General features: G+C 45.8%; 1 protein-coding gene across 1 annotated transcript; it reads left to right on the plus strand.

The window, feature by feature from the left end:
• The first annotated feature begins 4,108 nt into the window (after window positions 1-4,108).
• On the plus strand, window positions 4,109-23,380 carry LOC118898777 (transmembrane 4 L6 family member 1-like). The gene is made up of 5 exons (XM_036859278.1): window positions 4,109-4,279; window positions 12,997-13,062; window positions 19,321-19,466; window positions 22,970-23,156; window positions 23,322-23,380. Exons 1-5 carry the CDS (start codon window positions 4,109-4,111, stop codon window positions 23,340-23,342), a joined length of 591 nt encoding a protein of 196 aa, XP_036715173.1. The 3' UTR covers window positions 23,343-23,380.
• Window positions 23,381-24,242: the final 862 nt, after the last annotated feature.

Consider the following 24,242-nt stretch of genomic DNA (forward strand, 5'->3'; position numbering starts at 1 on the left):
GCTTTCTCCTGTAGCTACACTGCTCGCCGACTGGGAAAGCCGAGATGGAGACCGACCAGCGCCATTTGGGGCTCATCCCACTGGGCAACCGGGTAACCAGATTCCTGGCCCTGAGCCCCACACGGTTACACTTCCTCCATCTCTTGCAGCATCAATTTCACAGCATCAGGGGCTGGAGGGATGGGTGAGAAGGGGGAGGGGGCCCACTTGACAATCCATTTCCTTTCCTTGGCTGGCTGGGGGAATCAGGTCTGGCTGGAAGACCAAAGCACAGCCAGGGGGGCGCACTGCACATCGATGTGAGACGCCATTAGCCGACAGCTCGGGGTCTGGAGCAGGGGAGCTGGAAGACGGAGAGGTGGCGAGGCCCTGCTGCAACCCTCCCCGCTCCGTAACCGGGACCTTCCCCACACGTGTTCACGCAGGGCTGGTGGGCCCTCCCTGCCCACCCACATCCCCTCCCCTCCTCCGTCTCAGCTGGGTGGAAACACATCCGCCAGGGAAACTTTTCAGAGGTTATCAGGAATGACCCAGAGGGAGGAACGGAGCGCAGTAAGTGCACACGCCTTTGTGGCTGGGTGTCTGAGCCCTTCCCCTGGGGCCGCCTGGCGAGGGAGGAAGTGCTGGCTCTCACTGGGGGAATTTGAGCCATTTTGCCGAGACTGGGGGAGAGCAAGAGAGACGTGGGTCCAGACAGGAAGAGGGGAGCCCTGCGCCCCTCAGAGCTCAGCGTGCTGTCGTGCTGAGGGGCCTCAGAAGGACCTGGAAAGGCCTTCAGACTCTAAAGAGACAAGAGACCTCCTCACAGGGGGCCTTCAGGGAAGAGAAGATGACAGCTGTGATTAGATGCAGAAATTGTCCTGGTGCCTGGGACCTATTGCCACCCAACGTCTATTAAGTGTTCACTTTGAGCCTCCTGAAAAGTGGAAGGATCCAGGGCTCACCCAGAAACTTCCAGCGGCTGAGCTAGATTCTCTGGAACTGCAACACTGCTGCTGGCCTGGCCGGGCCGGGGTGCCTTGCCCAGGGAAGGCCACCCACCGGGCCTGTGCCCACCCCCCGCTGACCAGGTACTGGGTGGACGGGTCTGTCTGTGTGTTTCTGCTTGAGATTGGGCAGGACTGGTGTTGAAAGCCAGGCCCCACAGCCTGGAGCTGCACAGCTGGCCTAAAACCTCAGTGCAGCAAAACCATGCTGAACAAACCCAGACGTAGGGTGTCATTGTCTGACACATATGAATATGATGATACAGGGAGCATGAGACAGATTATTTGATGTGAAGTCTGTGATCAAGGAACTCAAGGGCTTGTGCTTGTCCCACCTGTTGAGGCTGCAAGCTATGGGGACCGGACAGCCTCAGAAGACAAGCTGGCCCGTTACAAGCTCCTGGGTTCCTCGGAGCCTCAGAATGTCCAGCAGCAAATGAATAAATGAATAAAATAGGCATAATTGTGATGTTTCTGTCACTGAACTATTAAAGGATCGAGTGGGAGCATGCCTGTGAACAGGACTGCGGCTATTTTTGCTGTGATTTCCGACTCCCTAGCTATATAACCTTGAACAAGTTATTTCAACTCTCTAGGGCTATGCTGACCAGAAAAGGGAGGGACTAAATTTCCACCAGTCCTTAGCAACTCTAACATTCTCAGCCCAAGAGAATGACTGGCTTCTCACAGTTTTAATTAAGTGCTGTCAGCTGAAAAAAATGCACAACCTAAAATTTGAGAGTTATGTTTTACTCAGCGGACAAAACCGAGGACTTAAGCCCGGGAACAGCATCTCAGATAACTCTGAGGGACCGCTCGGAAGAGGTAAGGGGGGGAGCCAGGATATAGAGGAGTTTTTGCAACAAAGACCAGGTAGACAGAACATCAAAAGATGACTGTTAATGACAGAAAACCAGACATCTCAAGTTAAGGAATTTAGCGCTTTTCTAAGTATGGGAAGATGCAAAGTCTGGGCTCATTTAAACCATTCCTTTAGTATGCACCTCGGCTATCTGGGGCCAGTATCCTGTGCTTCTCATCCTGAGTCTCCTCAGGGCCCATCTTCAAGGGTGGCTGCAGTGGCTGACGGCTAGATGGGGGGCAAATCCTGCCTCCGTCCTCAGTTCCCTCAGGGCTCACCGTCAGGGTGGCTATAATGTGATGGCTTGACGGCTGCGACATCCTTTGTTTACTGATACGGCAGGTGGCATTTTTAGTTCACGGTGCCAACCTTGGATGCTACATGGTTCCCCTTTCCAAATGTGGCCACAGTCTCAACCCCTACTCCCTTCCCTCCTAAGAAGATCTGCAGTTTTCCAGGAGGGTGACCACTACTGTATTTGTTCCTGTAAGAGCTGGGACATCTAGGTGTCAAGGAGCAACAGGGGCTGTTGGCTTTGTGTCCTTTTGCAGGATGTAAGAAGGCTCAACAGCACTGGATTCTCAGTGCTCCCAGTTGTTAATCATCTGCCCTCACTGGGAATAGCTAGAAGGAGACATGAGCAGACCTACATTTGAGGGTCGGCATTGACGTTTACGGGCGGGGAGACCCTGCAATCTTGTTTAACTTCTATAAGCCTGTTTCCTCTCAGAGCCAGGGAGCTATTAGCTCGTGGGGATGTTTGAGGATTAAATGAAATGATGCATGCCGTGTGTCTGGACAAGTGGAGGTAGCTGTGTCTTATTGTTGCTCTTCATACGGTATGGGATCCCCGTAAGTGTTAAATTTTCATTACCACTACTCTCAGTGATCATAATGCGAATGAGGTCAGCAGTTTCAACCTCCCTCATCCAAACAGAGGCGGTGCGCCATTCAGGCATCAGCTTTCTGTAGCCCTGAACTTGGATATCAGATAGAAATAAGACCCCAGGCACTACCACCCTGCCTAAGCCATTGTGCATTAATAACTTTAACTCTTCTGGGGGAGTAGAAAGCTAAGGCTGGACATTTCTCAATTTTGTCCCTGAAAAGAGGTCCCTGGCTCTGCAAATTGCTCCAGGTCCCCCTGTTCCCCACCCAACGCCCACCGTGGGAAGGGCCATTCGTGGCACCAGGCCTCTGTGTCTGGGAGCCGGGTAGTGAAGGAGCTGCTATTCAGGAGTCAGTTAACAATCTCAGCATGAATCTGAGTCAAGAATGGGCACAAAGGGCTGTTGGGAGAGCGCCACCTAACACAAAACAAGAGCCCTTCCCTGGGTCTCAGAGGAACATTCTGGAGCCCCTGGACCTCGGCGCAGAGCACCAGGGCTCATGCTGCTCAGGCAGCCTTCACCCGGCAAACAAGATACTGAGTTTACTCCAAACTCATTTATGCCCAGGAGAAAAAACATGCATCATTATGCAGAGAAAAAACCAAGAGGCAAAACCTTTCCCTCTTTCCCTCTTTCCATGTGCCTCCAGCCTGGCTTCTCAGAAATCTCCAGGCTCAAAAATCTCAACTGACAAAGACAGTGAGAGAGGAAATCTGCCACATAAATAAAAGGAGAGGCCAAGATGATTCAGATTCCCTTTAGTTCTTTCTTCTCCAGCTACCACACATTGACAGCCTTGTAGGAGAACATTTTGAAAATATTATTTTCATACCCTCAACAATTCCATAATGTGAGTGCTATTGTCAGTCCCATTTTGCAGATGAAGAAATTGAGGTGAGAGATGTAAAACAACTTGCCCAAGGTCACACAGCTGCTAAGTGATGGAGCCACAGGGTTTGGATCAGGATCTAGTTCATAATCACTAGGGGAATTCCTCTGGGAGTGGATGAAAGAACCCGAACAGGGTAACAGCAAGTTCCTAAACATCACCTCAATTACCCTAATCCTTTAAAGAAAGCCTATTGAACATCTGCTAGAGCCGGATGCTGTCACGTTGATTTTACTTCCTTTAGTCCACGCACCACCATCTGTAAAGTCAATGTTTTCTCTGCATTACAAAGGAAACTGAGGCTCAGAGTGGTGAGGTGGCTGGCTCCCCAGGTCACACCTCTTACCAGTGGCAGAGCTGGACTCACCATCTTTCTCTTGGGGCTCTGAGGCTGATGCACTCTCTCCTGACTCTGCAGTGCCTGGGGCAGGCAGCTTCCTGGTGTTGGTTGTTTCTTTCTCCCTTCCAGGAAGGATTCACCATGTGTTCTGAGATGGGCTCCAGGTACACGGGCCTGCTGCTCTTGGCCTTGGCCATCGCCGCCATCATCGCCAACCTCCTGCTGTACTTTCCCAGCGGACAGGTGCTGGAGCCTGCCAAGATCACAGACTTGGTCTGGTTTTTCCATGGCTTTCTTGGAGCTGGACTCTTGGTAAGAATGAGGTTTAACTACCCTACCTCCTCCAGGTGAATGATTCCCCTAAACAACCTTCAAGTCACAGAGCAATTCATCTCCTCATGGGGCCACGCTCCTAGGGTCCCCAGAGCATGGCCGGCTGCTCCTCCTCTGTACCCCACAACGCGTGATACATAAACACCCTCCGCACTGGCACCTTGTACTGCAAACATCTCTTTATGTGCCTGCTTCCCCCATTAGCTGTGAGCTCCTTAAGGATACAGTCCAAGTCTCATTCACTGTGGCCTCTAAATTACCTACCTAGCAAAGTGCCGGCTTAGCCTAGAGCTTAGTATGTGGTTGTCATGAAAGATATGCATTATGAAAAGCACAACAGCAGAGCATTTGTCAGGTCGTCAGGTTTCAAGATGGTCATCTCGAAAAATAAATTGTGTAGCTCCCATCAAGGCTTCCCTTGGCTAGATTATGGATTTGGCAAGTTTCTTCTGTAAAAGGCCAGAGAGTGACTATTTCCAGCTTTGCAGGCCATGTGATCTCTTGTTTAAACTACTCAACTCTGCCGTCCTAGGGCAAAAAGCAGCCATTGACAATATGTAAACAAATGGGCGGAACTGTGTTCCAATAAAACTTTATTTATAAAAACAGGCAACCTGCTGGATTTAGCCCACAAGTTGTAATCTGTTGCCCCCAAGGTAGACACTGAGTGTTTTTCCTTCCTTCCCACCTTTATTTTCATCTGGCTCCTCCTTTCCCAGGCATCCGGGGTCCCTTAGGAAAAGATCATGGGTTAATGTGAGACCCCAGTGCCGGGCACTGAGCTCAGCAAATGGAAGGATGAATGTATGAAAGATAAAGAACCCTCAGAAAAAGGTGATCACCTCCCTTCCTGTTTCTCCTCCCCACACAGTAGTAGATTCAGGGATGTCTCAAGTTTCATCCAATGGCCACCTGCTCCTCCCATCCTAGCAGAGCTGGGCCTTCTCTTCCTGCCCAAGAGAACCTCTAAATCAGCAATGCCTCAGCAAAGGTTGTCTGTTTCTCAGCTCAGAGCCCTACCTAAGAGGCAATACAGACCTAGTTGTCTAACATACCCTGCTCAAATCATGAATCTGTCCTGACCAGCTGTGTGTCCTCCCTGAACTTCAGTAAAAGGAGAATCACACCATCTTACCAGGAGGTGGGGAGCATTAAATGAGATAACATACATAGAGAACCCCACACATACCTGCAGCCAGTAAAATGCAATCTGTCCTCTTTCCTGGCCCAGATTACCAGTTCCTCCACCTCCTCCCTGGATCCAGCCAAGCACCTGTGTCCTGCCTCTTACCTACCTTGCTTATTCCTGCAGGACAGGTCTGCATTTCTCAGTTCCACCGCCAAGCAAATCATTAAACTCCCCTTAGCCTCACTCTCCTCATCTGTAGAATGTATAGGTACATCAGCACCCAACTTCTCTAAAGATATAGATGAGCAAATACAGTGACTATTGAAAGGTGTTGAGCAGCTTGAGGGAATTTAGGCTTCCTATTTGCAGAATCTCAGAATGTTCACTGAAAGAGAGTGACCCAGAGAGGATATTCCCTGGTTCTGGGGAAATCAGAGTGGAGCCTGGCTCAGGCAGGGACCAGACACCCTGTCTGCATAGCATCCCTCCATACCAGCCAGCTGTCCAACCCTCTCTCCAATTTTCCAACACAACCTCCCAGGATTTCCTAAAAAGATGCTTACACTTGTATATTCACGGCGAAATGGGGATAAAATAAACAGGACCAAACCAGTCCATGCAGTTGGATAAAATAAAAACCAATGAGCCATTCCCTTTTCTCTTCTTTCTTTCCTTTTCCTTTTTCTTCCTTTTTCCTTTTCTTTGTTCAGTCCACTTTAGTGTCTACTCTATGCCTTCACTCATGCCTGGCTCCAAGACCAACTAAGGCAGTGGCCATGAGGTTGGAGAGAGGAAGGTGCATTTGAAAGGTGGAATTGGCAGGATCTGAAGAGTGATGGAGCTAAGGGGGCACAAGGAGAAGTCAGGGTGGCTCTGGCATTCTGGCCTGAGCACCCGGGGAGATGGTGGAGGCGTTCCCTGGGGCAGGGACCTCAGGGGGAGGGCAGAGGCTGAGCTTTGTTCCATGTCCCCCCTGAAGGAGCAGAGGATGGTTGGGCTGAGACTGGAGACCTGGGGAGAGGCAACCTTGAGAACCACCATGGAAAGGTGATGTAGAACTCCGGGGACAGTGGGTTTGCCCAGGGCTCGTGAACTGACTGACAGGAGAAAGAAGCCCAGGTCAAAACCCCAGGGAACCTTGCAAATTGAGAGTATGCAAAGGGAGGAGAGGGGAGGAAGGAGACTGAGAAAAACAGCTAGAAAGTTTCAGGCAAAGCGAAAAAGTGGAAAGTGAGAAAAGTCGGAAAAAAGAAGAGAGAAAGTTTTTAGAAGAAGAGAGGAATCCCAGTGTCAACTGCAGGAGAAGGGACATAGCTGGGACCTGAAAAGCATCTGGTACCCAGCAAGGTGCTGATGGCTCTTGGCTGGAGCGGTCCTGAGGGAGGATGGGGACCCCAGACTGCAGAGGGCTGAGGAAGGTGTGGAGGTGAGGAGCTGGGCTCTGAACGGAGGAAGAGAAGCCAATAGGCAGAGCTGCCTTCCTGATAACAAAAAAAAAGGCCAGAAGGATCTCAAAAGCCACAAGGGACACTGCAGGCAATGACAAGCACACTATCCATTTACCATCAGCTCCATGCCAAACACTGTGTAAGGATGTGGAAGGGAGAAATCCTGAATTCACAGTTCCTGCCCTTTAATAATCATTGTAACAGGCATTTGCACAAAGGTTTCGAGTGTATCAAATGCTTGCACACATGTTATTTCATTTGTGAGGTGGGATCATCACCTCCATCCTATGGGTAGGGAAATGAGGCCCAAGCAGATTAAGTCATCTGACTGTGGCCACACGGAGGGCGCCCAGCAGAATTAGGACTCAAAACACTCATCTGAGCCCAAAGCCCATAATCTCTCCGTTTCTCCCATTTGATGCACACGTGCGCTTGCAACACGGGACACAGAGAAAAAGATGGCACGTGTGAAGCTAAGGCAGCAGAGCCCTGCTCTGTACGTGCCCTGATGAAACGAGACAGGAAAGTGCCTGCGGGAGGCTGCCTTCCAGATGAGAGAGAAAAACCGGACCACGTGAGTCACTGTCTCCCCACCCTCCCTGCCAGGAGGTCAGCCACTCGGGGGCTGAGTTCAGACACACAGGGCTCACGGCCATGGTGTGTAAAGTCACATCCAGCAGTATATCATCTCCTAGGCAGGGAGGTCCCCTGCAACCTCCCCATATTATTGCTGGAAGGCAGCCTCGGGACCTCAGCAGACTAGTGGTCTCAGCAAAGCCACGGCCAAGAATAACAACTCTCTGTTCTCATGAGGCCACAGGCCAACCCAGAACGCCTGGCGGGCTTCTGTGGTTAAAACAGGGCACCTGGGACAAGCATGACATAAACCGAATTGGTTGCTCTAGGGACTGAGACGCAGGGCCCCAGTTTCTTTCCGTATGTAACTAATGGCTGTTTTCCAGCAATATTATTTGCAGACTTGGCAAGACCATTAGGAGGGAGAGGTTAGAACTAGTCTGTGGTGTGGTTTGGGATCACTTGAGGCCTGATTGGAGGTGGAAGGTCTGCAACAGGTGGGGGTCTGCCTGACCCAGCAGAGATGGTCCCAATAGGTTCCTTCACCAAGGGAGATGGGAAAACACACAACTAATTCAGCCCAGTGGGGTGAGTACCTGCCACAGTGGAGGCCTGGAGTCTGCAGGAGAGGGAACAATCAACTCTACCTCTGGGAACCAAGAGAGGCATACCAGAGAAACAGGTATCTGAGCTGTACTGTATAGAATTACAGAATTAGTAGGTATTTGCCAGGCAGAGAAGGGAGGCGCGTGTTCCAAGCAGAGGAAGCAGTTTGTGTAAAGGCAGAGGAGCATCACAGAGTACGATGCGTTCATGGAAACTGTGCAGTTTGGTGTGACTGGAGCAAGGGCTGCTTACGTGAAGAAGGGATAGGAAACGGTGCTGAAATGCAGACTTGGGCAACATTCCGTTTGACCTTGTGTACCATGCTGAGGAGCCAGCCCCTTACCCTTGAGTAGCTGACCCACAAATATTCATTGAGCATCTACTATGTGCTAGCACTGTTCTGGGTATTAGCGATACAGTGGAGAAAAAAAAAGCAAACAAAATTCCTACTCTCCTAGGGCTTACATTCTAGTGGAGAAGAGAAAGATCCTAAACAATCAACTGCGTGATGATGTCAGGTGGTGCGCACTAGGAAGAAAATAGAGCAAAGGAATAGATAGACAGCAAGATACTGCCTGAGGAGGTGGTGTTTGAGAAGCCACTTGAATGAGTGAAGAGTAGCCATGCTGATTATTTGGGGGGGGAGCATTCCAAACAGAGGGATTGGCGCATTCTAAGGCCCTGACCTGGGAATGGGCTGAATAATTCCTAGATCCACAAGAAAACCAATGTAGCTAGAACCACGTAAAAAAGATTTGGAAGAGAGGGTAGGAAATGAGGTCAGGGGAGAAATGAGCATCCACTAGAACTTTTAAGCAAGAGAGAAGCATGTCCAGGTGCCATCAAGCTATGACAATTCTGACTTGAATCCATCGCTTCATCCTGACCCCCGTGTTGGAGCCTGGTTTGCTGGAAATGCCAAGCTATGCTCCCCAGAAGGTGCTTGGAAACACTCTTAGCACCCACCTCCTCCAGGGTGGTTCCAAAAGCTCTCATTTGTCAGGCCCAAACTTGCACCCTTGCCATACAATCTCCAGTTGACCCTCCCATTTGACTCAAGGGAGCTTTGGGTCTCCCAAAGGCCCAGCAATAAGACAGAAGAATCAGTAATTCCTGTTGCCAGAGAATCATCAGAACTAGGAAAAGAAACTCAAAAAAGGGAGAGCATTACCTCATCTCCAGGTTATGAGTGTACAGCGACCTGAGGCTCAAAGCTGCCCTCAGCCATTCCCCAGGGAAGCCAGGAGTCCCGGCCCATCTCTTCCTACCTGGGAGGTTCCCATCAGCTCTATATCCCCGCACAGAGTTACCATGAGATAACTTTGAGAATCTGAGATTTTTGTGAAAATACTTCACTTAAAGAAATATATTTCATTGAATAAATAGGAAACACACACGCCCATCACACCAGTCAGGTTTCTCTAGAAAATTTTAATATGCCTCATTCGTGCAATAAACAGTGCAGGGTATACCGTCATTCAGTAATTTGCGTGAGGTTCGCAGAAAGCACCAGCAGTTCTGATCTTTGTCTTCTCCTCTGGGGCTAAGAATTCAGGTATGTGACCTGCTTTATATCAGTGTAGGGAAGAAAGAAAATACGACCGAAGACCAGGAAGGGAAAGGGAAAGAGTGGGTTGGCAGACCCTTAATAATACTCTTCTTCTCCTCTCTCACCTCCTCAGCTCAAAAATAGTACTGTTTAAGGCATCTTGGAACTGAATATTTGAACTGGAAAGAATCTTAGACATCAATATTTTAACAGTTCTTATTTTATAGATTTTTTTTTTGATATCATTTCCTGCAAATGAAAGTTACCATCCTTGTATTCCTCATCTAGCCTTGATTTATGCCATCTCACCTTCAGCTTTGGTTTTTTTTGTTTGTTTTTGTTTTTTGGCCACACTGAGTGGCTTGTGGGATCTTAGTTCCCCTGACCAGGGATTGAACTTGGGCCCAAGGCAGTGAAAGCACAGAGTCCTAAGCAAGTCCCTGGTTTCTTTTTTCTTCTTTTAAATTTTTAAAAAGATGTCATTGAAGTATAGTTGATTTACAATGTTGTGTTAATTTCTGCTGTACAGCAAAGTGATTCAGTAGTACATATGTATAGCCTTTTTCATATTCTTTTCCATTATGGTTTATCACAGGATATTGAATATAGTTCCCTGTGCTATACAGTAGGGCCTTTTTGTTTTTATAGAGTTAAAACAGAGATCCAAGAGTGGTTAGGCTAGATGCAGATCATAGAGCTAGTGTACGGCATAGCCAGGTGTAGAATGCAGGTCTCTGGGCTCTCATCTGTTGACGCTTAAAAGATGCCCAAAGCAGCAGACAGAGGTGGCTCAGAGGGGCAGTGCCTTGGTGGGGTCAGTTCTGGCCAAGGTCTGATGGGCAGCATTGCAGATCAGGAATTCCATCTTGTCTGTGCACAAAGTAAAACTTCTCAGGGAATCTGATCAACACTAACCAAGCTCACCAAAGCTCAACTGATAAAAATGTCAGTGTATTTATCCCAAGGAGAACCAAGGAGAAATAATCTTGCCAGGAAAAGGGGTGGGGGGCGGGGAATGCAGGGCTTTCTCTCCCCTGTGTCCATGGCCGTGGTATGCAGGGTGGTGGGAGCCAAACGGAATTGGGTTTGAAACACACTCTACAGCAGGCCAGCTGAGAGATTTCAGGCAAGGCACTTGTCTCTCCAAGTCTCAGTTCCTCTCTCGGTGACATGTGGATATCAGTAGTAGCCACAACCTGTGGTTAGGATGAGCATTGTAGGAGATCATGTGGAGAGCACTCGGTCCCAAGCCCAGCTCATGGATCGTGCTCATTCAATGGCCACTGTAAGAGAACGGGAGCAAGGGATGCCTAACCATCACTGTACCTAGTGTTACGGAGTTGCCCCATTTCCACTAAAGAGAGCCGATGGTAAGGCAAACTCAGCACACTCTTCCCCAACACAGCAGACACGCACAGGCAAGTCCTAAAACCGTGGTTCTCCTTTTACTAGATGCTGTGTCACTGCCCTGGCGCCCATCAAGTCTTCCTAAAGTTTGCAGAACACCGGGGCGTTGGCCAGAGTTTGGCGCAGTGTCTGTCTGTTTTGCTTTACCAGGAATTGGATACCTTTAGGAGGGGTATGCATCCTCCCGTTCTCTCCACAGTCCCCACCACTCCCTATTGTCTCATACCAGGACACGTTTTCTTACTTAAAATTACCAGCTTGGGAATTCCCTGGTGGTCCAGTGGTTAGGACTCCACGCTTCCACTGTAGGGGTCACGGGTTCGATCCCTGGTCGGGGAACTAAGATCCCACAAGCCACGCGACTCAGCAAAAAAAAAAAAAAAAAAAGTTACCTGCTTGGTCACTAAAGGCATGAGAGTTTGCAACCGCCACCACTACCTTAGACTGTCAGGTGAAAGAATACATCCGTGTAGGCAACAGTCATCTTTAGCATCAATCACATACCCATACATTCCCCAGGGTACGTCTTGGTCACCTTGATGAGAAGTAGGGATTTCCCAGATGCCTGCATCAGCAAACACATTTACCAACTATCTCTCATGGTGAGTTGATTTTTTTCATAAAGTTAAATTCATCCATTATGTATTTATTTCTTGCTCCTGACCCATGGCCCTATCATGCCCCTACCTTCCTCCTACCCCACAGTGCCAGAAGAAACATGGCGAAATGTCATCATAGATTTTACCACCATACCACTGAGTCCTGATTGATTCCATGTTGGGCACCGTGGTAGGCGCTGCTGAACCAGCACTCAGAACCCAGTGGTAAAAGGAGAATGAGCACGCTCAGTGCGACAGGATGGAGTGACTGGAAGGAAGGAACCATTCATTTTGCCGGGGGTGGATGAGGGGGTCACGGAACACTACAAAGAGGAGATGTATTGGTTTCCCATAGCTGCTATAATAAATTACCACAAACTTGGTGGCTTAAAACATCAGAAATCTATTCTCTCACAGTTCTGGAGGCCAGAAGCTCTCAGTAAATGTGTTGGCGGGGCCCCCTGTTCTCAGCTGTAAGGGAAAATCATTCCTTGCCTCTTGCAGCTTCTGGTGGCTGTTGGCATTCTTTGGCTTGTAAAGACATTACTCCAGTCTCTGCCTCTGTCTCCATATCACCTTCTCCTCTGTGTGTCTCTCAGAACTCCTTCTGCTTCTCTCTCATAGGGATACATGTGATTGCATTTAGGGCTCACCCAGATAATCCAGGATAAACTCCTCCTGTTAAGATTCCCAACTCAGGGACTTCCCTGGTGGTGGCGGAGTGGTTAAGAATCCGCCTGCCAATGCAGGCGACACGGGTTTGAGCCCTGGTCTGGGAAGATCCCACATGCCGCGGAGCAACTAAGCCTGTGCGCCACAACTACTGAGCCTGCGCTCCACAACAAGAGAAGCCACCACAATGAAAAGCCCACGCACCACAACGAAGACCCAAGGCAGTCAAAAATAAGTAAATAAATAAATAATAAAGATCCCAACTCAATCATATCTGTTGTCATATAAGGTAATATTCACAGGTTCCAGGATTCAGAAGTGAATATATCTTTGGCGAGGGGGGGGGCGGGAAGCCTTTTTGTTCAGCCTACTACAAAAGATAACATTTGAATTGACCCTTTGTGGGTGAATAGGAGTTTATCTGATGGCAAAGGGTGAAGGGCATATTCAAAAGCCCAGAGACAGGAAGGTCCCAGGTCTCTCCTGGGGGCCCATAAGGTGTTGTGTCAAGAGGTCTCGATGGAGGAGAGGTGAGGCTCTGGTGGCAGGTCAGGAGCAGGGCATGAGGGCTCACGTACAATGTCCAGGACCTGTGTTGTGTCCTACAGGCAATGAGGAATCATTAGACATTTCTAAATAGCTTGAGTTTTGGAACTTTGTTCTGAAAAGGTAACATTCCCTTCATTACAAGAGCATCTTCTTTGCCACAGGTTATGGTGCCAGCACTGATGCTGTTGAGGGGAGGTGGAGAGGACTGCTGTGGTCACAGATGTGGGGTAAGTACTGTGGGGTCTACAGAATGTTTAGACTCCCACCCATACCCCCAAAAGGGCTTACTTCCTAGGCTGCAAGCTTTCTCTCTTCTGAAGGCCAGACTATTAACCCATTGACTATAGTCTAGTACTTCTAATACCCTCCTTTCATTTATTTAGCTTTATTGAAGTATAGTTGATTTACAATATTGTGTTAGTTTCAGGTGTGGAGCATAGTGATTCAGTATTTTTGCAGATTATACTCCATTACAGGTTATTACAAGATCATGGGTATAATTCCTTGTGCTATATGGTATATCTTTGTCGGTTATCTATTTTATACATAATAGTTTGTATCTGTTAATCCCATATGCCTAATTTGTCCCACTCCTCTTCCCTCTCCCCTTTGGTCATGAGTTTATTTTCTGTACCTGTGAGTCTGTTTCTGTTTTGCATATACATCCACTTGTATTATTTTTTAGATTCCATATCTAAGTGACTAATACTTCCTTTTAAAGTACAGTGATATTATGCAGGGCTCTCTCCAACAGTGATGAGGGTTATTGCATGAGATCCCAGGAAGAATGAGCCTGGAGAGGGTATAAAGAGAACTGTTAACACGCAAAGCCTGTGAGCTCTGGTGGACCAGCCTGCCAGGGTTTGGTTGGTTGTTTCTGTCTGTCTGTGGGAAGGTCTAGGACCCTCCATCCTCTGGCTTTCTCATTTCCCTAATAGCCAGTAGATTAACACATCCTAGAACTGGGATTTGAGCAAGAAGGGAATTGGAGATTTTACTGTCAAAAACTCTTTCACAGATACTCTCTTACAATCGCCCCATGAAGAACAGAAGGCTGACACTCTGTAAGTGTATCCATTATGTATTTATGTCTTGTTCCTGACATGTGGCCCTCTTATACCACTGCTCTTTCTACTGCCCAACACTGCTGGAAGAAACCAATGGAAATGTCACCACAAATTTTACAAACTTGTCTACATTTGATGAATAGGAAAGGAAAAGCCCAGAGAGGCTGAGTGGCCTGCCCAGATTCGCATGGCTGTAATCTTAGAGCTGGAATGGACATATACGACTATTTACGCAACTCCAGGAAGAGTATAAGGTGCTTCTTCAAGGCAAGGTCCACAGTTATCATCTACATACTCCCAGATGCCTGACACACGGTCGGCTCTCAAGACACACCCAGTGAAGTCAGGTCTGGCTGAGCTGGGACTCGTCTTGGTCTCCTGACCCCCAAGATCGTGCTCTTTCCCACATACAAACCTGCTTACCAAGGTCCCTGCTCACAGCAAGCTGTTCACTGTTCTTATATTCCTAGTTCATACACTGTCTCACTTCTTTTCTGCTCCCAGAGTCCACTCTCCCAACCCTTGCAGTCCCCAGTCAGACCCTCCACAGAGACCTTAGCCACCAGGTCATTTGAGGACCATCTCCAAGGAGCTCCCTGAGTCATTCCATTCAACTCCAGCCAGCCCCTCCCTCACTTCCTGTGGTAAGAAAGACACAATATGGGTGTGTCAGGAATAAGAGCTCATGCTTTGAAGCAAAAGAGTCCCTCAGCTTTGCCCCAATTTAATGCACTAATATGCCAGAAGGTCGCCTCTCCCAGACACTTGCCTCACTGTCACACTCATTCACCCATCCAGTCAACACGTTTATGGAGTCTGTACACAGTACAAGGCCCTGTGTTGACCGCTGACTCAGGCATTAGAAAAATGACTATTCATTTATTCATCCAATCATACAACACTTACTGAACACCCACCACCAGGATGGCGAGTTGGTTTCATTTAGTTTCAAACAAAGCCAATACCAATTGGTCAGTTGTTCTGTTTTGAGGACTGTGGTGCTTTTTCTTCTAGGGGAAGAGTGCTGAGATCAATTACTGATGTCTGCTGTGAGTGCAGACTAGGAGACTGGCAGCACACCTATATTACATGCCAGGCAGTGTGTAGGCTCTAAGAGTTCAGTGATGAATAAGTTACATTTCCTGCTCACAATTTTGTAGTGTGTGATTTCATTCGTTACAATTGCAAATGGAACACCGATTTATGATAAAAACCCTCCAGAAAGTAGGCATAGAGGGAATTCACCTTAACATAATAAAGGCCATATATGACAAACCCACAGCCAACATCATTCTAAATGGTGAAAAACTGAAAGCATTTCCTCTAAGATGAGGAACAAGACAAGGTTGCCCACTGTCACCACTATTATTCAACATAGTTTTGGAAGTGTTAGCCACAGCAATCAGAGAAGAAAAAGAAATAAAAGGAATTCAAACTGGAAAAGAAGAAGTAAAACTGTCACTGTTTGCAGATGACATGATACTATACATAGAGAATCCTAAAAATGCCACCAGAAAACTACTAGAGCTAAACAATGAATTTGGTAAAGTTGCAGGATACAAAATTAATGCACAGAAATCTCTTGCATTCCTATACACTAATGATGCAAAATCTGAAAGAGAAATTATGGAAACACTCCCATTTACCATTGCAACAAAAAGAATAAAATACCTAGGAATAAACCTACCTAGGGAGACAAAAGACCTGTATGCAGAAAACTATAAGACACTGATGAAAGAAATTAAAGATGATATCAACAGATGGAGAGATATACCATCTTCTTGGATTGGAAGAATCAATATTGTGAAAATGACTATACTACCCAAAGCAATCTACAGATTCAATGTAATCCCTATCAAATTACCAATGGCATTTTTTATGGAACTAGAACAAATCATCTTAAAATTTGTATGGAGACACAAAAGACCCTGAATAGCCAAAGCAGTCTTGAGGGAAAAAAACGGAGCTGGAGGAATCAGACTCCCTGACTTCAGACTATACTACAAAGCTACAGTAATCAAGACAATATGGTACTGGCACAAAAAACAGAAACATAGATCAGTGGAACAAGATAGAAAGTGCAGAGATAAACCCACACACCTATGGTTAACTAATCTATGACAAAGGAGGCAAAGATATACAATGGAGAAAAGACAGTCTCTTCAATAAGTGGTGCTGGGAAAACTGGACAGCTACATGTAAAAGAATGAAATTAGAACACTCCCTATCACCATACACAAAAATAAACTCAAAATGGATTAGAGACCTAAATGTAAGACCAGACACTATAAAACTCTTAGAGGAAAACATAGGAAGAACACTCTTTGACATAAATTACAGCAAGATCTTTTTTGATCCACCTCCTAGAGTAATGGAAATAAAAACAAAAATAAATAAATGGGACCTAATGAAACTTCAAAGCTTTTGCACAGCAAAGGAAACCATAAACAAGACGAAAAGACAACCCTCAGAATGGGAGAAAATATTTGCAAATGAATCAATGGACAAAGCATTAATCTCCAAAATATATAAACAGCTCATGCAGCTCAATATCAAAGAAACAAACAACCCAATCCAGAAATGGGCAGAAGACCTAAAGAGACATTTCTCCAAAGAAGACATACAGATGGCCAAGAAGCACATGAAAAGCTGCTCAACATCACTAATTATTAGAGAAATGCAAATCAAAACTACAATGAGGTATCACCTCACACCAGTCAGAATGGGCATCAGCAGAAAATCTACAAACAGCAAATGTTGGAGAGGGTGCGGAGAAAAGGGAACCCTCTTGCACTGTGGGTGGGAATGTAAATTGATACAGCCACTATGGAGAACAGTATGGAGGTTCCTTAAAAAACTAAAAATAGAATTACCATATGACCCAGCAGTCCCACTACTGGGCATATACCCAGAGAAAACCATAATTCAAAAAGACACATGCACCCCAATGTTCATTGCAGCACTATTTACAATAGCCAGGTCATGGAAGCAACCTAAATGCCCATCGACAGACAAATGGATAAAGAAGTTGTGGTACATGTATACAATGGAATATTACTCAGCCATAAAAAGGAACGAAATTGAGTCATTTGTTGAGATGTGGATGGATCTAGAGAGTGTCATACAGAGTGAAGTAAGTCAGAAGCAGAAAAACAAATATCGTATATTAACGCATGTATGTGGAACCTAGAAAAATGGTACAGATGAACCGGTTTTCAAGGCCAAATTTGAGACACAGATGTAGAGAACAAACGTATGGACACCAAGGGGGGAAAACCGCGGTGGGGTGGGGATGGTGGTGTGCTGAATTGGGCGATTGGGATTGACATGTATACACTGATGTGCATAAAATTGATGACTAATAAGAACCTGCAATATAAAACACACACACAAAAAAAAATCAAAGAAAACCTACTAATACTAAACTTTCTTTGGGTTATTTGTGTAGAAATAAGTTAATATAAATGTTTCAGACATTACATGAAATTTCTAAAAATCTTATATGTTCTGGTATAATGTTATAAGTCATAATTCTAGTTATTACTTTAAAATGTATATTATCTCAGAAATAACTAAATTTCCTTGTCAGTTGCATTATTATGAACTTTAATCAAATCTTTAACCGTGGTCATTTTTAAGTCTTTTGTCATTTACAGACAGTTCTGGGTGTACTCTGATGCTTTTGCAAATATGTTCCTATAAAAGGGTTTCATCTTCAAGGAATTCATGGAAAAGACTCTGACAAGTACAGGTTTCTGGTAACTGATTGTACTGCTGAACTGAATGAATAAGCATTTTCAGAACTCTAATGAAAAACTGATGAACTCATAAAAGTGCTAACAAAAGATCAAGATGAAAAAAAATTAATTACATGGGACTGAGTGAACTGATGAGGATGATTATAATTTTTGTGACTTTCTGCTTGAATAAAAAAAAAACTCTTAGAGGAAAACATAGAACACTCTATGACGTAAATCACAGCAAGATCCTTTTTGACCCACCTCCTAGAGAAATGGAAATAAAATCAAAAACAAACAAACAAATGGGACCTAGTGAAACTTAAAAGCTTTTGCACAGCAAAGGAAACCATAAACAAGACGAAAAGACAACCCTCAGAATGGGAGAAAATATTTGCAAATGAAGCAACTGACAAAGGATTAATCTCCAAAATATACAAACAGCTCATGCAGCTCAATATCAAAACAACAAACAGCCCAATCCAAAAATGTGCAGAAGACCTAAATAGACATTTCTCTAAAGAAGACATACAGATGGCCAAGAAGCACATGAAAAGCTGCTCAACATCACTAATTCTTAGAGAAATGCAAATCAAAACTACAATGAGGTATTACCTCACACTGGTCAGAATGGGCATCATCAGAAAACCTACAAACAGCAAATGTTGGAGAGGGTGTGGAGAAAAGGGAATGCTCTTGCACTGTTGGTGGGAATGTAAATTGATACAGTCACTATGGAGAAGAGTATGGAGGTCCCTTAAAAAACTAAAAATAGAATTGCCATATGACCCTGTAATCCCACTACTGGGCATATACCCTGAGAAAACCATAATTCAAAAAGAGTCATGTACCACAATGTTCATTGTAGCACTATTTACAATAGCCAGGACATGGAAGCAACCTAAGTGTCCATCGACAGATGAATGGATGAAGAACATGTGACACATATATACAATGGAATATTACTGAGCCATAAAAAGAAATGAAATTGAGTTATTTGTAGTGAGGTGGATGGACCTAGAGTCTGTCATACAGAGTGAGGTAAGTCAGAAAGAGAAAAACAAATACCATATGCTAAGACATATATATGGAATCTAAAAAAAAAAAAAAAAAAAGAAGGTTCTGAAGAACCTAGGGGCAGGATAGGACTAAAGACACAGACGTAGAGAATGGACTTGAGGACATGGGGAGGGGGAAGGGTAAGCTGGGGAGAAGTGAGAGAGTGGCATTGACATATATGCACTACCAAATGTAAAATAGATAGCTAGTGGGAAGCAGCCGCATAGCACAAGGAGATCAGCTCCGTGCTTTGTGACAGCCTAGAGGGGTGGGATAGGGAGGGTGGGAGGGAAACGCAAGAGGGAGGGGATATGGGGATATATGTATACGTATAGCTGATTCACTTTGTTATACAGCAGAAACTAACACAACATTGTAAAGCAATTATACTCCAATAAAGATGTTTAAAAAAAAGAATTGCAAATGGAGCAGATGAATGGACATAGGTCTTCTCAGCTCTAGTGCCCCCATTTTTTTGTGTGCATTTGGGAAGCAAAACAAGGATGCCCACCAGATCAATTCCCCTCTTCAGTTTGCCAGGAAACTCAAGATGGATCTTTCAAAAGGACCACCACCTCCCTCTGCATTGCTGCACTGAATTTCTGATTCTGTTCTATTTCAGATGCTGTTCCCTGTGCTCCTGGCCATACAGGGCACTGTGGGCGCCGTGTATTGTGTGGTCATTTCTTCACTGGGTTTGCTCAGTGGCCCCCTCTGTGACACAGGCAGTGGAAACTACACCTACCCGTTCAGGAATTACTCCCTGGAGTGAGTAGCATTTATGGCCTTGGGTCCGTGTCTAACATCTAAAGATGATACCGTGATGACCACCAAGAGTGTGTGCTCTGAGAACTGACTATGCAGTAGTGGGGCCAGGTACCTCCATTCATACTTGGTGTCTTGCTCCTCTCTCTGTACCAGATTGACACTTTTATTCCCAAATCGCCAATCTCTAGAGGTGATTGGCCAAGGCAAGCTGTGCCCATGAATTAAGCAGTTCACCCAAGGTATTCAGTACAATACCTTGACTTCACTTGCCCCCATTATTAAACACAGGTGAACATGTGCTGAGGGTTTGCTTAGTACTGACTAGGCGCTGTGATAAGAGAAGGGATTCCAAAAGAAGGATAAGACCACTTGCCTATTTACAACTTGCCTGTTCACAGTCTAATTGGGGAGACAATAGTCAAATTCGGGGTTTGTTTTGTGACGATCTCAGCCTATCAATAAGCAATGTTGTGGTTGGACCAGCCCTTGTGGTTCTTATTATGATTGCAAGATGCCCTTTAGCAAGAACCATCAAGAAACTTTGAAAAAATAAAGATTTCTTACATACAGGACCTGGAAATTACACAGCACACCTGGGGGTCACACAGCAAGGTCAGGGGGAGGGGAGGTGGGGGGTAGGGAGCGCAGTGCCTGGGCCTGGGGTTCTGCTTTTATCGGGTTTGAGGCTGGGGGTCTAGGGTTTCGCAGGCTCACTCTTTACTGATGAACTTACAACATAAAAGCAGGAATTTAAAGCACAGGAATAGAAAAAATAAGTGGCCCAAAAGGTCAGTTATTGAAATCAACCAAGATCACTAAAACAAAGGAGCCTCAGTCAGGCTTTTACCTAGGTGTGAAGCTGGCACTGTGTTGATCTGAGATAGCCCTCTTTCAAGCGGATGCCTCACAATCAAAGCTTAAATCAGGCACTTGCATTACAAAAAGAAAAACCAACTGTCAGGGTTTACACTGCAGGGTTGCACAAATATCCTTAAATGGCAGCCCCTGTGATGCCCACTGATTTTCCTAAAGGAATAAGGAAAGAAACCCAGCACCACTGACTGAGAAAGACACTGCTTCTCTTCTCATTTCACGTTCTCTCCCTGGTAGAGCTCATCCATCCCCATGGCTTTCAGAACCCTCCATCTACCCATATAAATAATCCCCAAATGTCTATCTCCAGCCCAGATCTTTCTTCTGAATTCCTGACTCAGATACCAAATTACCTCTTTGAAATTTCCTCTTGTGAATTTCAGATCATTTCAATATTTAAATGTCCAAACCCTTGACGTTCCCTTGCCAATTTCCTGTCTGTCATCCCCAGCCCATTAGATGGCACCCAAAACCTGTGAGTCATTGATTATTCTCCCTTCTGCATCCCAAGTTCAATCCACCACCAAATCCTGTGAGTTCTACCTCACCAGTGCACCTTGAGTCTGGCCATTGCTCTTTGCCTAGTCTGTCATCACCCCGTTCCAAATCTGCAACACCCTTTGCTTCCGTGTCTACACCAGCCCTCCAGCAAGCATCCCAGCTCCATTTTCCCCTTCAATCCTTTCGCCGTAGATGAGCCCGGAGGGGCTTTGTAAAATGTAAAAGTACTCATTAAGGCCAAGAAAGCTTTACATTTAAGGAACTTGCAATCTCATTGAGAACTCAATAGACGAGTATGGATATGGGTGAAGACAGAGATACCAAATAATATATAACTCTATGAAACAGGGCCTGAAAACCTATTCCGTTTTCTCTTTGTCCAACGAGAACCCTCTGATTCCAAATATTCCTTAGAGTTTTTGCTTGCCTGCTGTTTCCTCTTATAATGCACTGCCCTCCCCTTGGTTGCTGCCTCCTTCAAGGCCAGGTGACTCCATCCTTCCCCCACGAAACCCTCTCCAGCTACTCGAAACCTCTAGACCTCCCCGTTTTATGATAATAATTATAAATATATCGCCCACAGTGCCTACTGCATGGCAGACACTGTGCTAATATCTAATCCTTACAACCCACTTGATGGTATTGATGTTATTTTTTAGCCCCATTTTACATATAAGGAGGCTGATATACAGAAACACTTAGGAAACTATTGGGGCCAGGGAAGGCTGCATATTGACACATATATCAATCAATGGTATATTGATTATTTTGAGTGAAAGTTACTTAAGAAAGAGATGATGCAAGAAGCCCATTCTGACCCTCCTCTCTTGTCTCCCTGAAAGCAGGAAATAAATCTCTCATGTGAAAGGTGCACTCCCGACATCGGGGGCTAGAAGGACACCCTTATTGCCAGAGATAGAGAGTTCAGGGCCAAGGAGTCTATGTGAACAGGCCTTGTTACTTCCTTAATTTACTACCAAGCTTGAACTCTTTAGATTCTTTACTAATTAAGCACCCAAACCTAAGTTTCTTTGTCCTGTCAATTGCTCTCAAATTTGTTTCTTTGTCGGAAGAGTGTAAAAGCTGCCTCCTTTGGGGAATTCCCTGGTGGTCCAGTGGTTAGAACTCTGCGCTCTCACTGAGGAGAGCCCGGGTTCAATCCCTGGCTGGGGAACTAAAATCCCACAAGCTGCGTGGGGTGTGGCCAAAGGAAAAAAAAAAAGCTGTCTCCTTTGGCCACTACTTTAGGTCTCATTTCTACGAGACCTCCAGGGGCATGCATTAAATTTTGTTTCTCTTTCTCCTGTTAATCTGTGTTGTGTCAATTTTATTATTAGTCCAGCCACAGGAACTCAAGACATGTAGAGGGGGACATTTTATCCCTCCCTGACAAAGCTTATCAAGAACTTCCTGGGGCTTCCCTGGTGGCGCAGTGGTTGAGAATCTGCCTGCCAATGCAGAGGACACGGGTTCGAGCCCTGGTCTGGGAGGATTCCACATGCCGCGGAGCAACTAGGCCCGTGAGCCACAATTACTGAGCCTGCGCGTCTGGAGCCTGTGCTCTGCAACAAGAGAGGCCGCGATAGTGAGAGGCCCGCGCACCGCGATGAAGAGTGGCCCCCGCTTGCCGCAACTGGAGAAAGCCCTCGCACAGAAACGAAGACCCAACACAGCCATAAATAAATTAAATAAATTAATTAATTAAATTAAATTAAAAAAAAATACAAGGTGCTATAGAAGCACTTTAAAAAAAAATATTAAAAAAAAAAAAAAAGAACTTCCTAGTGAAGAAGCTGGAGTTAGGATCCAGGTCTGTGGGACTTCAGAGCCTGAGCTCTTAACCAATCCTTACTGCCCCTGAGATCTTTAGAGCAGTTCAAATCTTGCACCACACAATTTCCCGCTTCTTCCTGGCTATGTCTGTACCCACAATGCCTTGCTCAGATGCTGTGCTGTTACAGGGAAAGATGGTGTGTTCAACCCTCGACCAATGGGCAGTCATGAATGTACTATCCTTATGAAGATGAGAGCGATGTAATAGACTAGTGCCTCTCACATGATTGTAAATGGCAGCTCTCTCCCTTTCCTGTCTCTCAAAGCCAGGCTAATTGTCTCCCCTGTCCTGGCAGGAACAGCTACTTACTCAACCAGCCCACCTGGGCTACCTGCCAAGAGCCTGAGTACATCGTCCTCTGGAACGTGGTCTTGTTCTCCATCCTGCTGGGGATCGGCGTGGTAGAAGCTGTCCTTTGCCTCAGCCAAGTCGTCAGTGGACTCTGTGATATCTTCTGTGGTACATGCGTCCGAAAAGGACAGGTTGGTGCTTCTAGAACCCAGGAATGTTCAAGTCATTTCCCCTGACCTGTTTCTCACATCTCCCTCCTGCCCCAACCTCACACTCCCAGAGGTAATCCAGTAACCAGGAAGTGCCTTTTGAAATGTCGAACTTCATTTGCTACTTGGGTCTTAATTTTCTTTCAGGTGACCATAACTGGCTTATGACCAGCCTAAGAAATCACAACTGATTGGCAGAGTTCCCCAGCTTCAGAAGGACTGGATTTGGTGAATATTTCAGTGATATCATATGGTATTTGTCTTTCTTGAAACAAACACTTTTAAGAACTCAATCTACCATACAAGCCATGGCAGTTCCCAAAGAGGCATCAGATAGGGTTTCTGCTTCAGGAAGCTTGCAGACTAATGGATCTTGCATAGCTGACTGCTTCCACAGATGATATCCAACTTTGTACAAATAAGAAAAAAAAGCAAATGCTATACAGCTTGGTAAGTAAACAGAGCCAATGGCAAATTTTTAAAAGGTGCCTTCTCCTCCAGGTCGATGCCCATTTGGGGTGGAATAATGTTCCCCCCAGAATTCGTATTTAACAGGAACCTCAGAAGTGACCTTATTTGGAAATAGGGTATTTGTTGATGTGATTAATTAAAATGAGGTCATACTAGATTAGGGTGGACTCTAAATCTAATATGACCAGTGTCCTTGTAAGAAGAGAAGAAACACGCACAGAGAAGGCCACATGAAGATGTAGGCAGAAATTGAAGTTATGCTGCCACAAACCAAGTGATGCCAAAGATTGCTGGCAACCATCAGAAGCTAAGAGAGAGACATGGTGCAGATTCTCCCTCTGAGACTCCAGGACCAGCCACATCTCGATTTCAGACTTCTAGCCTCCAGAACTATGAGTGGATACATTTCTGGGGTTGTTTGTTTGTCTGTTTGTTTGTTTTGGCCATGCCATGAAGCTTGCAGGATCTTAGTTCCACGACCAGGGATTGAACCTGTGCCCTCGGCAGTGAAAGCACAGAGTCCTAACCAATGGACCACCAGGGAATTCCCAAGTTTCTGTTGTTTTAAGACACCCAGTTAGTCGTAGTTTGTTACAG

This window comes from Balaenoptera musculus, chromosome 8 (genome assembly GCF_009873245.2).
Source record: "Balaenoptera musculus isolate JJ_BM4_2016_0621 chromosome 8, mBalMus1.pri.v3, whole genome shotgun sequence".
NCBI classification, from domain to species: Eukaryota; Metazoa; Chordata; class Mammalia; order Artiodactyla; family Balaenopteridae; genus Balaenoptera; species Balaenoptera musculus.